The sequence below is a fragment of the Oncorhynchus mykiss genome, chromosome 10, assembly GCF_057628025.1.
Source record: "Oncorhynchus mykiss isolate SJ-2025 chromosome 10, ASM5762802v1, whole genome shotgun sequence".
NCBI lineage: Eukaryota > Metazoa > Chordata > Actinopteri > Salmoniformes > Salmonidae > Oncorhynchus > Oncorhynchus mykiss.
Window position 1 is genome coordinate 42,388,861 of NC_143031.1, and position 16,140 is coordinate 42,405,000.

General features: G+C 44.4%; 1 protein-coding gene across 2 annotated transcripts in view; it reads left to right on the forward strand.

The window, feature by feature from the left end:
• The window catches only part of LOC110533898 (protocadherin alpha-C2), a 37,185-nt gene that overhangs the window by 5,971 nt on the left and 15,074 nt on the right, over window positions 1-16,140 (forward strand). Inside the window, exons 1-2 of one of the 2 annotated variants that reach the window (XM_021618492.3) lie at window positions 6,560-11,377; window positions 15,937-15,995. In XM_021618492.3, the coding sequence (XP_021474167.3) occupies window positions 8,846-11,377; window positions 15,937-15,995 (2,591 nt within the window). In that variant the 5' untranslated portion in view covers window positions 6,560-8,845. Of the gene's footprint in view, window positions 1-6,559; window positions 11,378-15,936; window positions 15,996-16,140 lie in introns of those variants that run through there. The other variant, XM_021618493.3, reaches the window with a different exon arrangement.

A 16,140-nucleotide genomic window follows, 5' to 3' on the forward strand; every position in this document is an offset into this window, starting at 1 on the left:
GGAAGACTTGTACATTCATATTAATAGACTCATGTATTTGGGAACATCTACGTTTAATTTATGCTGAGAACTGCAATAACGAGGGTGTGGGATGTAATATGCAGAGTCACACACACACATTTGCTTGCAGGCTGTGCAGGATGCCTGCCAGTAATATTCTGCTCCATATTTCTCCACTGCACCACTGAAGCCAGAGCTAAGGCTATAGCTGGCCTCAGCAGTGTAACACACTACTCTGGCTTTAAATAACCGCACAGTCATGAACAGTGAAGCTCTCAAATTCACAATCACAGTCTACTTCATTATAACAAATATCATCCACCTAATCTCATACTGTGCGGTAGGAGAACATGCTGTTTGGCCAATCTAAATGTTCATTTTAAGGTACATCTAAAATGGTAATCCGTAGTCTATCTGTCACTATACAACCATCATTCGTCCACCCACATCTATTACTCGTATCACATCCAAACGTCAAAGGTCACGGACCAAAACCAAGAGCATAACATCACTACAGATCAGTTCAGACAACCTGCACACCAGTGGAGGCTGCTGACGGGAGGACGGCTCATAATAATGGGTGGAACGGAGCAAATGGAATGGCATCAAACACATGGTTCTGATGTATTTACTACCATTCCACTTATTCTGCTCCATCCATTACCTCCAGCCATTCTCCCCAATTAACGTGCCATCAACCTCCTGTGCTGCAACACATATGAGAGGGAGAGGGAGTGAGGGAAATAGTGAGAGAGTGAGAGAGGGCGAGAGCTAGAGAGAGATGGATGGATGGAGGATGGATGGATGGATGATAATACATACAGATACATACCTGGATATCTCTTCAAGTATGTGGCTCCCTCATCAATTTATATGCAGATGATGCATTGTTATACTCAGCTGGCCCCTCCCCGGATTTTGTGTTAAATGCTCTACAAATAAGCTTTCTTAGTGTCCAACAAGCTTTCTCTACCCTTAACCTTGTTATGAACACCTCCAAAACAAAGGTAATGTTGTTTGGTAAGAAGAATGCCCCTCTCCCAACAGGTGTGATCTCTACCTCTGAGGGTTTAGAGCTTGAGATAGTCACCTCATACAAGTACTTTGGAGTATGGCTAGTCCTTCTCTCAGCACATATCAAAGCTGCAGGCTAAAGTTCAATCTAGACCTGGTTTCCTCTATCGTAATCGCTCCTCTTTCACCTCAGCTGCCAAACTAACCCTGATTCAGATGACCATCCTACCCATGCTAGATTACAGAGACATAATTTATAAATCAGCAGGTAAGGGTGCTCTCGAACGATTTGCCACCAATGCTCCTCATTTTTTTAAATTTATTTTACCTTTATTTAACCAGGTAGGCAAGTTGAGAACAAGTTCTCATTTACAATTGCGACCTGGCCAAGATAAAGCAAAGCAGTTCGACAGATACAACAACACAGAGTTACACATGGAGTAAAACAAACATACAGTCAATAATAAAGTATAAACAAGTCTATATACAATGTGAGCAAATGAGGTGAGAAGGGAGGTAAAGGCAAAAAAAGGCCTTGGTGGCAAGGTAAATACAATATAGCAAGTAAAACACTGGAATGGTAGTTTTGCAATGGAAGAATGTGCAAAGTAGAAATAAAAATAATGGGACACTTATAGGACACATCACTGCACTCTATACTCCTCTGTAAACTGGTCATCTCTGTACACCTGTCACAAGACCCACTGGATGATGCTTATTTATAAAACCCTCTTAGGCCTCAATCCCCCCTATCTGAGTTATCTACTGCAGCCCTCATCCTCCACATACAACACCTCTTCAGCCAGTCACATTCTGTTAAAAGGTCCCCAAAGCAAACACATCTCTGGGTCGCTCATCTTTTCAGTTCACTGCAGCTAGCGACTTGAACGAGCTGCAACAATCACTCAAACTGGACAGTTTTATCTCAATCTCTTCATTCAAAGACTCAGTCATGGACACTCTTACTGACAGTTGTGGCTGTTTTGCGTGATGTATTTGTTGTCTCTACCTTCTTGCCCTTTGTGCTGTTGTCTGTGCCCAATAATGTTTGTACCATGTTTTGTGCTGCTACCATGTTGGGTTGCTACCATGTTGTTGTCATGTTGTGATGCTACCATGCTGTGTTGTCATGTGTTGCTGTCTTGCTATGTTGTTGTCTTAGGTCTCTCTTTATGTAGTGCTGTGTTGTCTCTCTTGTCGTAATGTGTGTTTTGTCCTATATTTGTATATATATATATATATATTTTTTTTTAAATCCCAGAACACCGTCCCCGCATGAGGCCTTATGCCTTCTGCTAGGCCGTCACTGTAAGTAAGAATTTGTTCTTAACTGACTTGCCTTGTTAAATAAAGGTTGAGTAAAAAAAATGTGACGTGTTTCTAATCATGTCCTTGTCTTCTCTAAGATGTACAGTATGTTATTTCTTATGCATGGCCATAGCTGCCCAGGAAATAATAATCTAGTGTTTCTATCAGTCCGTCTCTGAATGGCTTGGCTGGTATGTTTCTGCTGAGGGCTGCAGGTGGCAGACCAAGCTAAGATGAGATGTGTGTGAGCCTGCTAGCACAAACTGTTCACTGGCGCCCTCTGTTTGTGAACTGGTGGTAGTGGAAGGTGGGATGATGGAAGTTTTCTCTGGCAGAGTCTGTAGGAGGCTTGTATTTGACCTGTCTTACTCAGCCAAGAGATGTATCCATTAGAAACCATCAGTGCTTGACATGATTTGTTGAGGTTATTTTTTTGTATGTGATGTGATGTTCTCTTTACCATCACAAAGGGAAATCAGTCAGTGTGTCAATGACCTCACAGAGGAACATTTATTTTCTACTTTATTGTTGACTCACAATATTAAGGTTACAGTGCACTCACTGTCTCTCAATCACGATATAACAGTAACTGTTGACAAAATGACATGACAGAGGATTCTCACGCACAGACCAACACACCGTTCAAAAGTTTGGGGTCACTTAGAAATGTCCTTGTTTTTGAAAGGAAAGCACATGTTCTACTTGTCCTCTTGCTCAGTTGTGCACCGGGGCTTCCCACTCCTCTTTCTATTCTGGTTAGAGCCAGTTTGCGCTGTACTGTGAAGGGAGTAGTACACAGTGTTGTACGAGATCTTCAGTTTCTTGGCAATTTCTTACCTGGAATAGCCTTCATTTCTCAGAACAAGAATAGACTAATAGGTTTCAGAAGAAAGTTATTTGTTTCTGGCCATTTTGAGTCTGTAATCAAACCCACAAATGCTGATACTCCAGATACTCAACTAGTCTAAAGAAGGCCAGTTTTATTTCTTCTTTTATCAGAACAGCCGTTTTCAGCTGTGCTAACATAATTGCAAAAGGGTTTTCTAATGATCAATTAGCCATTTAAAATGATACACTTGGATTAGCTAACACAGCGTGCCATTGGAACACAGGAATGATGGTTGCTGATAATGGGCCTCAGTACGCCTATGTAGATAATCCATAAAAAATCATCCGTTTCCAACTACAATAGTCATTTACAAGATTAACAATGTCTACAATGTATTTCTGATGAATTTGATGTTATTTTAAATGGACAAAAAATTTGCTTTTCTTTCAAAAACAAGGAAAGTTCTAAGTGACCCCAAACTTTGAACGGTAGTGTATAAGTCAGGAATTTCTCACTTGTTCACATTATAAGGGCATCTTAGTGCTTGAGGCGTCACTACAGACACCCTGGTTCGATTCCAGGCTGTATCACAACCCGAACATGATTGGTTAGTCCCGTAGGGCGGCGCACAATTGGCCCAGCGTCGTCCAGGTTTGGTCGGTGTAGGTCGTCATTGTAAATAAGAATTTGTTCTTAACTGACTTGCCTAGTTAAATAAAGGTAAAATTAACAAAAGGAAAACATTAAAATGATAGGCTAAGGCACCTCGTCATGTGTGGAAAAATAGTGTTTCTCTAGGAATTATTATGGCTTCCCATGCTCAGTGTGATATGATTAGTCACAGTTTTAGTGTGAGCGTGTGAGAGTTGCTGGAGATGCTTGACCCATTTGGATCAGTGAGTCAGAGCAGAGAGAGGATACTCTGGCTGCAGCTGATGAGGAGGAGCTGTGAGGTCATCAGTCATCGCCCAGAGCCGTCTGATTACACCAGAATGCACAGAGGAGGGCAGTGAGGTCATCAGCCATCGCCCAGAGCCGTCTGATTACACCAGAATGGACAAAGGAGGGCAGTGAGGTCATCAGCCATCGCCCAGAGCCGTCTGATTACACCAGAATGGACAAAGGAGGGCAGTGAGGTCATCAGCCTGCTCCAACAGCTCTGGAACTGGATCAGAGTTCAAAGGGAGGAGAGTTGGGATTATCATTCATAGCTCAGGGCTCCAGGACTGAAACAGGGTGTGTAGTAAGATGTACAGTAGAAATGTTTGTGCATTGGCACAGAGACACAGACACAAATTAGCAGTCATTCTCTGACTCAAGCCTTCCTGGTTTCCATTACTATGTCATACACAACTAATTGACCTTGGAGATGATATGATGCAAGTTTCTGAAATTCAACAGTTACATTCACCTGCTGCCTCATATTCTGTGAATGGCAGAATTGCTCCTTGTATAAAGTCCACCACCAGCTAGTTTTGTACTGTTCAGGTTATTGTACTAAAGACAAACCAATCTCTCAAGCCATAGGAGCATGGGTAAGGGTGTAGTTGATGGCTAAGCTTCAAGTCAATTGTCACCTGCTTAATGTAGATACAGTATATCATGACACAGACTTAGAAATGAATAGACCTGACTTGCTCCTCTAACATATTGAGGTGTTGGGATGGACAAGGCAGAAATCAGCAGGCACTATGAAATGTGCACAATGTTGGGAACTCATACAATACTGCAGTGAGTCATGGACACTAGAGGGCACCCACTGTCACATCTAGTCATGCTGTTTCTGTGCTCAAAAGCTTCAGCTGGAGGCAACAGCAGTCTCCGGCCGCAGCTTGAGAACAAGAGAGGAGGGAAAGAGAGAGAGATGGATAAATAATTGGAACGAGTGGGGGGATGGTGTCTGATAAAGGGAGGAGTAGAACGAGGGAGATGCCGTTTTGAGTGCAGTTAGAAAGAGAGGGTTTGTCTTTAGTGTCCCTGTTGCAGTGGAGCCTGAGGCTGGTTGTGTGTCCGCAGTTGCCCTTGCCGAGGGCACTGTTCTGCTGTGCTGTGTTGGAGGCTGTCTGTCTGCTCTCTCAATTGAGTGCACCTCAGCTGAAATCCAGCACACTTACATAAGCGAGGAGGTCAGGAGAGGAGCTCAAACAAGAATCCTCAGAGAGAGATGTCTGAACAACGGTGTCCCGTCCGTGTTGGGTGTGAGGTCAGATGCCAAATAGAATGCAGCACTGTCTAGGGTTCAGATGTCATCATTATGTTGTGTCAACATGAAGGGGAGTGGAGTTGTGCCATCAGCCTTTTTTTCCACTTAGACAGAACCCTCTCCTCCTGCTCACTGTTCTGTGTCCTCCCCTGTACTAATCTTTATGTCGCTCTCTAATCTTTATGTCGCTCGCATAGTAATAATACAAATAAAATACACAAATAAAATACACAAAAATAAAATAAATAAAACGTGAGGATAGGCTACCATTTGTCCCATCTCTCATTTAATTGGACCCACTTCTCAGACTGCAGTAAATATATACGCTATTTCAAGTATGTTGTTCTTTGCGATCTGATCCGAAGCTTATAGTTTAATGATAGGCACCACAGCATATTCAGGTTCGGGAAAAAGTAAATGCAAAACGTTTGAATTCAACAACCCTTTTCCAGGTCCACAACAATTTGCAGTTGTTTTTGTCTTTCAGAAACGGTCAGATGCAGCAAGTCACAAGAAAACATTCTGCCAACACCTCCAACGAGATTTGATCAAGTTCACGATTGCCATTTCCTTTAGATAGCCCACTGTCTTGGCCTAATTTCAATACTTCCAAAGTATACAGCAAATCAGAACGTTATTGTCACCGTAATGGGCGTTATTCAGCCGGAGTTATCATGTTCGTTCACAATTTTACAACAGGTCTGATTTATAACGGTTAATGTGCGCATGTCCGAAGTGCGCCAAGTTTATAAATATTTTTGTGCGTGCAGTCTTTTCAGAAATGTTGTTTAAAATGGCAACGTTTACAAATGAGGCCCCAGGATATTAGAACAAAGGTGTGTTCAGGGACCTGACATTCCTGAGTCACTAGGAAGGGTTTATTGTATATTTACAGAGTGGGGCTGAGATATTTCAGAGTCCACAGCAGGAAAACCCTTCTTTGTGAGTGTAAGGTTGGGAAACTATGCCCATTTTCTCAGTGGAGACATTCCAGATGTTATTTTCCCCCTTTCAGTATTCAACAAGGTAACAGTATTCAACACAAGGTAACAAGCAACAGAATCTCTAGAATTGATTGGCTATGTTAGATTTGTCTATGTAACCTTTCCACTCAGTATTCCTTTGAGAGTTCAAGCTCAGATGTCTCGTTTCCTCTTCTTGTGATGAGGGCAGGGATGTGTCATTAGGATGTGGGGTTTGGGGATGTGGGGTTTCCCTGGCATGTAGAGAGAGGACTACGGATATGGCTGCTCAGTGAATTAGTGGTCTGCAATCCCCTGCCTACTGCTGGAATAACACCCATGTCCCAAGATCCTCTGATTCTCTGCGAATGATCTGTTTTCACTAATGCATAGACCCACTTGGGTTTAGATTGACAGGTCTATGGGCCTGTGTTGCAGATAATGGGCTTTCAAACCGGTCTCTCTCTTTCTCTCGAGCACGCATGCACACACACACATTCCATCATCAAAAGTCAAGTAAACAGTGTCTTTCAAACAGTGGCTTTTGTTAACCTTACAAGCTCATAAAGTGGGCAACACAAGCAAGCCGTTCGACGGCCTGTTAGAAAGCGGCGAAAGCTATTGATACAAATTGACTTCACCGCTCACCGCTGAGAGTCATTAACGCGAGCACTAAGTTGTGATGTATCGCATCACCTGTATTTATTTTGCTGATGTCAGCGCCCAAAGTGTCTCTCAGCAAATACATGACCTTTACAACACCATCCCTCTTGAAGTCTGGTCATCTCCTGATTTTAACCACAGAGACAAGCTTCTATCTTCTCTGTAGAAAAATAATATTTGTATTGTGTAATGTGTTGATAAGGTCTATGTATTCCATTTGTCCTTAAGGAGCAGGTTTGTGTTTGGCAATTTACCAACGTAAAAATATGACTACTTACTGAGAAGTTCCAAAATTACAGTATATTTACTTTATGTTAGTTTGCCCAATGAGAAAGGAAGATATTGCATTTAACGCCATATCATTACAGTGAATTCGGCCAGTCTTATAACATGTAGAGAGATGTTTTAAAGACAATATGTTTTAAAGTCTCCATTAAAAGGCATAGGTCTACCACAAGTTCCCCATTCGCCAACTCATGTGTGCAGGACTCAATCATCACTCTGAATAGACTGTAGTTTATGTCATCAGTTTCAGAGTGTCAGATGAATTTGCTCCAGTTTTGTTGATGGATGCACAGAGAGCGTCCCTCGGGCGTGCTCGACAGAATTACCCGAACTGTCTCGTGTCAAAGCTGTTACATGTAGACAATGATGAAGATGATGACAATCATGCTGATGAAGACCATGATGATGTGGCTGGGCATCATGAAGATGATGATGTGCACGATGAAGATGGTTATGGTGATGGTAAAAGTGATGGTGCTGGTAATTAGGATGATGATGAAGAAAATTAGGGGTTGCCTAGTACTGCGTGCACAGTGGTGAAACAGAGGGGAAGAGAAGTCGGGCTTATTGGAGACACCGCGGGCATTTTAGATGTGATTATTTGAGCTGACACTCTGGGGTCGAGCACTGACAGCAGTGATCCTTGTGTTAGAGAAGGTTGTGGATGTCAGGGCGATGCACGTGATCTGCTTCGGTTATGTTCCCTGCCAAAATGTGGAGGTGTTGGGTGCGCGATAGCAGAGTCGAGAGCTAATATGAGAGCCGCTTTAGGGGAAGCCGCCATGCAGCTGTTTCAATTCAAACAAAGGAGGTCAGGCAATTACAGTCCCCAGAACGTGCCTCGTTTGAGATACCTGTTGTAAAATTTGACTGCAGGGTTTTGCTTCGCAGCATGGGGTAATTGCACATTTGGTATAATGATAAAAAGGGTCTCGGGAATAATTGGTGGGGCAAGCCTGTATTATGAGCAACCACATTAATCATTTCATTTTCAACCATACAGCTGTGTAGGTTTTCCATCTCCATTTAAACGAGTGATGTATTACAGTAGTTACACAATACAATGGCACAATCACACGGTAAATGGCTGTAAATAAAACCAATCGAAGGCAACGGATTTGGTGGGGTTGTATCCAGTCGCTGTTCCTTCTCTTAAGGTGCTGACATTCATCCAGCCAGCGGTCTTTAAGCACACGGCCCCTCCCCCCGACGCTCTGTCCCGACACCATCACACTAAGCAGTGGATTGAGAGAGAGACAGGGATAAATGGATGGGGAGGGGGCGGTTGCACCATTGGGGAAGAGGAGAGAGAGAGAGAGCGCGATACCGAGCACCAGTGGCAGGCAAACACACCCGTCAGCCGCGTGCAGAGGAGAGAAAAAAAGGCAGCACGGACAAAAGAAACATGGATGTATTAGAGAAGTATCCACTCAAACAGATAACGGAATGGATGTGCCGTTCCTCCTGCACCTAACGGGGAACGAATTAGCCTATTTTAATGCGGTGGTGCGAGGCGAGGTATTGCAAGCTAAAAAGGCGGAAAGCAGTATTTAATCCGTCTGCGGATCCCATGAGCTTGCAATGGCTGTTATGGGGATATGTAGCTGTATAGGAAACAATGTGGCTCTTTCTTTTGTTGTATTTTTCTTATTGTGTGGCCTTTCACTTGGACAACTACGGTACTCTATTCAGGAGGAATTAGAAAATGGAGCGGAGGTGGGGGATCTTGTGCAGGACTTGGGGTTGGATATTCGAAAGCTCTCCAATCGAAAGATAAAGGTAACCACCAGTGGAAAACGGTATGTGGATGTCAATCCCCAAAATGGGAAATTACTTGTCAATGAAAGAATCGACAGAGAGACGCTGTGTGATTTGAGCAGCACCTGTCTTATACATTTAGAGGTGCTTGTTGAAAACCCGTCCGAGGTGCACAATGTCGAGGTGGAGATTGTGGATGCGAATGACAATGCGCCGCAGTTCCCTAGTGACGAGTATCAATTGGAAATTGCAGAATCGGCTTTACCAGGGTCTCGTTTCCCCATTGAGAACGCCCTGGATCCGGATGTGGGATCCAATTCCGTTCGTCTGTATCGACTCAGCCCAAACGAACACTTCGCACTTGATTCCAATAAGCCCTCCCTCAATAGCAAGAACATTGAGCTCGTGCTCAAAAAGCCCCTTGACCGTGAGCTGGCGCCTTACCACCAATTCATTCTGACTGCTGCAGATGGCGGAACACCAGCAAAAACCGGTTCAGCTCTAATTAATGTGCGAGTCCTGGACACCAATGACAACGTTCCTGTATTTGACAGCTCAGTGTACAAAGTCAAATTGTTAGAAAACTCACCAAAAGACACACTGGTCATCAAATTGAACGCCACAGACCATGACGAGGGTACCAATGGGGAGGTATATTACTCTTTCAGCAGCTACACTCCTGAGAGAGTCAGACAGATGTTCAGCATGGACAGCAGCACGGGAGAGATCAGAGTGAGGAGCATTGTGGACTACGAAGAAACCAATTCTTATGAGATGTACATCCAGGCCATGGATAAAGGCCCTGGTGCTGTGGCAGCCCACTGTAAGGTGGTGGTGGAGGTGGTGGATGTGAATGACAATGTCCCAGAGATAGTCCTGTCCTCTCTCTCCAGCCCAGTGAGGGAGGATGCCCGGGCTGACACTGTGGTGGCCCTGATCAGTGTCACAGACCGGGACTCTGGTGCCAACAAACAGGTGAACCTGGAGATACCGCCGGGCCTGCCCTTCAAGATCAAGTCCTTCAGAAACTACTACACCCTGGTCACCTCCGCCTTCCTGGATCGCGAGACCACTGCTGCCTACAATGTCACCCTTAGCGCCACTGACGGCGGCACCCCACCCCTCTCCTCCCAGAAGACCATACAGGTGGATGTGGCTGATGTGAATGACAACCCGCCGCGCTTCGAGCAGACCTCCTACACGGTCTATGTGACTGAGAACAATGCCCCCGGGGCCTCGCTGTGCACCGTGAAGGCCCAGGACTCCGATGTCAACGAGAACGCACGCATCACCTACACCGTCCTCAATGACAACAACCACGGTATCCCCGTCACGTCCTATGTCTCTGTGAAGGCCGACACGGGAGAGGCATACGCCCTGCGCGCCTTTGACTACGAGTCACTCAGGGAGTTCCACTTCCAGGTCAAAGCTCAGGACGGGGGCATCCCGCCCCTCAGCCGGGTGGCCACTGTCTACATCTACATCATGGACCAGAACGACCACATTCCTGAGATTGTCAAACCTCCAGGCAACAGCACACGCTCTATAGAGACAGTGCTGAAGAATGCTGAGGCTGGCGTCCTGGTGACCAAGGTGGTGGCGTACGACGCAGACGCGGGTCCCAACGCCTGGCTGATCTATGTGTTGGATCAGTCCACAGACTTGGACCTGTTCAAGGTGCATGAACACACAGGGGAGATCCGCACCACACGCAGGGTCCTGGAGGATAACTCCACCTCCTTCAGCCTGACTGTACTGGTGAGAGACCACGGCCAGCCTCCTCTCTCCTCCACCGCCACCGTCAATGTGGCCGTCATGGAGGTGCCACCCAAGGTGACCCCTGACCCCAAGAGGGTCATCCGGCCTCACAGCACCCTGCTCTTCTCCAATGTGACCCTCTACCTGATCGTGGCCCTGAGCGCCACCACCTTTGTGTTCCTGGTGACCGTGGTGGTGCTGGCCATCGTGCGCTGCCATGCCTACTGCACCCAGCCTGGTTCCTGCTCCCCCTGCTGTGTGTCCCAGAAGACCCCCCCTGATGGCGGGAGCAGCAGCACAGTAGGTGGTTCTGGGGGTGGAGGTGGTGGTGGGGGACAACCCAATAACAATGTGGCGCTGCGGAGAGACCTCAAAGTGGAGCCTCACTATATTGAGGTGCGTGGGAATGGCTCCATGACCAAGACCTACTGCTACAAGACCTGCCTGACGGCCACCTCAGGAAGCGACACCTTCATGTTCTACAACACAGGCCGGCCCATCAGCGGCACCTGGGGTTCCGAGCGCTTCTTCACGGGCGGAAGCGGGTTTGTACGGAGACTGAGTATGCCTGACGCTTCATTGCAAGTCTGTCCAGAGGTGCGTCATTTTTTACCTATCAAATGATAGACAGGTCGTGAATGGCATTCCAGAAGTAGTCTCACAATCTGTCACCTCTTCAGATTACATACTAGGCTTTAATATGTATTGGTTACTGTATGTTGGTGCTGGCTGTCTTAAATGAGTGTTTTAGCATTCCGTCATACCACTGTTCTTGATTCTGTTTGTTACATGAAGGGCTTTGGCTGCTCGGTAGTTCTACATTCTAGCTGAAGTTGTTCGTTGTCATATTTTTTGCTTTGTTGTCATATTCTAGTTTTGTTGTGCTGGTACGTCTTGAGACAGTGTCCGTTTTGACATGTTTCTTTGATGATTGGCCAGTGTGAGTGTTTGTGTGTCTCTTTGTTCCTCTCCCTGGTTACACAGTGTAGCTTCTTCCTCCACCCAGCTCAGCGCTCACACTGCATTAGTGTCAGATTGGAAGACTTTTTGGAGTCCTGCTGTATTTCTGATGATTCAGGGATTTGTGCTTCACTTTGATGTTGTCATCAAATATTCAGTCAGTGCAGGTCAATTTGACTCTACCTCTGGCTCATTCTCTGTCCAAGTGTGTTTGACTTCATCGTATCTCACAGTGTCAGGCTTTGTGCCTGTGATATCTCCAGTTTAAATGTGGATGCACAGTATCTCTGTGTGTGAGCGCCCATGCATATATTTGTGTTTTTTCCTTCTTTAGTCTACTGGGTTAAATTGCAGTAACGCCCAAAATCCTCCCAGTATTGCTCTTCCTGTCTTTTCTCTCCAGTCTGCCACATGGACTCCTCACTCAGACTTCTCTCTATTAGTATTTTCTACTGTCTCAGCTCTCTAGACCCTCTTCCACTGCAGCACTATGCAGCCGTAGGAAAGTGTTGGCATTCATGTTCGAGCATGGCTTAGGAGTCACGGCTGAGTGCTACAGGAAATGACAAATACATTCTGCACATGTTTACCACAAGGCTGGAATGTTAAGAACTGCAGCAGCAATGATGATAAACATGTTCTTTAGCAAGGAACCACTGGCTTGAGGTCTGAATGGGGCTTTTGTTTAACCTCAGTAAGACTTCCAATAGGTGTAATTCATTTCCATAAGAATAACAGAGTAGAGCTCATGGAATTAACGTTCCTCAGAGTGTGTAAATGGTTATTCAGCTGCTATGTCTTTTTAAATCCTTGGACGTTCGGGTTATGTTAGGCATGTTATACATGTCTGTTTATGGTTTGTTGTATTTTTGTCCCTGTTTAATTGGCGTGAACTCATGTTTACTCTAACGAGCAGACATGTGGGTTGTGTGCTCCAATGGGCTGGCTGGTGTACTCTCCGATGCTCTCCTGTTTCAGCACTCTGCTCTGGGTGCTGGATAGGTTGATGGTCAAAACGTTATCAGGCTGTAGATTGGAGGCCACAGCGGTTGATTTTGGATGTTTTGGTTTGTTATGTTGTTGTCCTGGATGGGTCAAGACAGTCCGTCAGTCAGTCAGTCAGTGGTGTAGGAACAATAAGCAGAGGCAAGATAAGAGTGGCGGTGGAAATGAAATTAACCTCCAGCCACTGTTTCCCAGACCCACAAATTAGATTCGCTCCGAGAGGCTGTGTCTCAGAGAAGGAGATACTCCCCTCAGAATTAAACTGATTAAAACATTAATAATGTAGGTTCTATATCTGGGGCGCCTGCTGACTCCTGAACAGGGCTGAGGCTTAAACTACTACAGTACTGGAACCTACCCACAGGTCTGATGTCTTAAGGATCTGATGATGTTGATGTCAGTGGTTATGATTTGTGTACATATCCAAAGTTCTGAAGCTCCGTTATGAACCTTCATACAATCATTAAACCTTGTGGAAAGCAAACTAAACTGCAGGCTTTAATTATTGAGATCAATTCAAAGCACTCACGCCCACAGGGAGCAGCTTTCGGGAGGAGAACATCAATGAACTTGAATAATGTGTGACTGCCCTAGGAGAGCCACCCTTAACCCTTTAACCCCAGTCCAACATGAGCAGGGGATGGAGGATGTGGTTGCCCTGGTGACAGAGGGCCTCTTCCTGATTGGATTATCCCAAAGCCCAGCTGCAGTCTGACTGATGAGGCAGTCATTTACCAAAGCTTACCAAGATTTATTTACATACGTGCACACACACAATCACACATACACCCAATATGATAAACTGACTCATACACAAACTCACAAATCCTCTCACAGAATAACTATCACACAGACAGAAATACAGGGAATCTAAGAGTGTATCAGTGTGTCTCTCAAAGTCATTGCTTTGAGAAAGGGCATATGTGTTATGCAACACCGTTTGGGTCTTTGCATGTCAAAAGAGTCAAATAACACTATTTGACGCATCAAATAAGCTTGACATTTGACACCTCAAATAACACAATTATATTATAGAATGTTGAGTGTGCGGAATTTACACGTGCAAGCCAAGCGCCACCTTTACGATCACTGTCAAGAGCTGTACAATACTGGGTTGGTAATACGGTATTATTTGTTCGACCAAATGGGAAAACGTTTGTGTGAGCATTTGAAATTTGATTAGGATCAAACGAGCAGGATCAAAAATGTTTGCAAATATATTTGATACAGACGTTATCAGCAACGTCTGGGGTGTCTAGCTAGCTTTAGCGTGGTACCTAGCTAGCATCGATGCAACCAGCTAGTCATTTGCAGTCATTTTCATTATTCTTAGCAATGATTTAGGAATCAATGTGAGTAAGTAAGTATTAGCTAGGTAGCCACTTGTTGTTTTCCTATTGAAATAACTAGCTAGCCAGCTACTTAAACCTGTTGCCCAAAACTAACATTATAAGCAGCCAGCTAGCTTTATCTGGCTAGTATGGCTTGATCAGGCCGGGGTATGTGCTGTGAAGCTAGCCACAATAAGGATTACCCACATTAGTGGAATTTGCGTGTTGCCTTCAAAATAAAAGTCCGTATTTGAAATTGATGCTGAAGGTTATAATTGATGGAATAATGACATATTTAGACTAGATAATGTTAATCAAGGTTGGAATGTTGGAATGTGGAGCAATGAAATGGAGTATCAGTTTACTAGGTAACACCCACAGAACACAACTGGGAAGAGTTTACGCAAATATTAGCATCATAGCTCTTATTTATTTATTTACAAGCATTTCGCTACACCCGCAATTCAATTCAAGCAATAACATCTGCTAAATATGTGTTTGTGACCAATAATACAATTTGATTTGTTTATAGTGGGACTTTGACTGTGGGAAATCACTTCCCTCATCAGCCTATTGTGGCTATTTGATGGTGTTTTGTGGCGTTTTGATATTCACATTGCGATGCACAGCTAAGGATTGGGGGATCAGTTAAATGGGGTACAGTATCAGTCTACTCAGTACCCGAGTGCTTTTTCCCACAAAGTCCTCAGAGTTATCAGGCTCCAAAACGTCCAAGTTGTATTATTTTCCTCTGGAATAGTGTTCAATACACATAGTAAGTTGACTGGTACAGTAAATGTGGCTCAAATTCAGAGTCACGCAATAATAGCTACGATGCTAATGTTCTCTGGGTCTCACTGAGTAGACTGATACCCCATGTCGTTGATCCACAATCCATAGGTAAGGCTGTACAGTGAAATAAGTATGACCCAATGCAATTCTAAAGTCTTAATACATTCAGTGTGATTTCAGATTTGTTTCAAATTAACAAATTATAATATTTTGTTGAATTTATATAAGAACATACCTACCTCGTTTAGCATGATCTATTCCATTATGTCATGATTCCACTATTTGTATTAATTTATCACTTTCATTGAGATACTTTTATTTTCAAGGTGAACTCACAAATTCCACTTTGTCTAATTCTTATTGTGGCTAGGTTCACATAGGTGGGTCCTACCAACATGAATCAAATAAGAACTGTTTTATAAATTAGGGGTATTTTGGATGATGACACCTGGCTAGATAGTTAGCTAGCTAATTATAGCTACTGAAAGAGATGATGTCGTTTTGCTATGTTTTTGGGGAAGAACATTGTTTGCAACCATCAGCTAGCTAGCTGTTTTGTGACCTGCACTGTCCAGAGCTTGGGGAAGTGGATCTGCGCTCGTGCAGCAGCGGCAGGTGTGCGAGACAAAACTTTACCAGCATCATAGCATAGGTATTGGTGACTCGTTGGGACGTTGGAATAGGAATGATAGTGTAATCAATGTGTAATAACTACGTAAAAACCTAACGAACGTGTTACATTTTTACGTGACATGCGGTCATGCTCAGGTCCTGATTAGTCAACAAGTTTATTTGAAGCATCAAATAGTTTTATTTGACGTGTATCTTTTTTGACACGCAAAGACCCAAACGGCTTCCATAGTATGTGTGTGTATTTGTGTGTGTGTGTGTGTGTGTGTGTGTGTAATGGCAGTGCTCCAATCAGGATGCAGAGCTGGGTTGTGCACCATGATTAATTAATGAGACCATATCTGGCCTGGCTCTGCATGAAATCAAACTAGCCTCTCTTTTTTTTCTCCCTTCTTCTCTCTCTCCCTTCCCCCCTCTATCGCTCTCTCTCTCTCTTAGCCGAAGGCCCCAAATGCTGACTGGCGATACTCCACTTCTTTGAGGGCAGGGATGCAGAGGTAAGCACTTTACTCACTTGCCCTCTTGTGATTTCAACTCTTCTTAAAAAGATTCCCACCCCACCTCAGTTTTATCAAGGACATCACCTCTCCGGTATGATCCCACACCTTCCATTGAGTTGGTATATAGCCCCTTGCCCCTTAC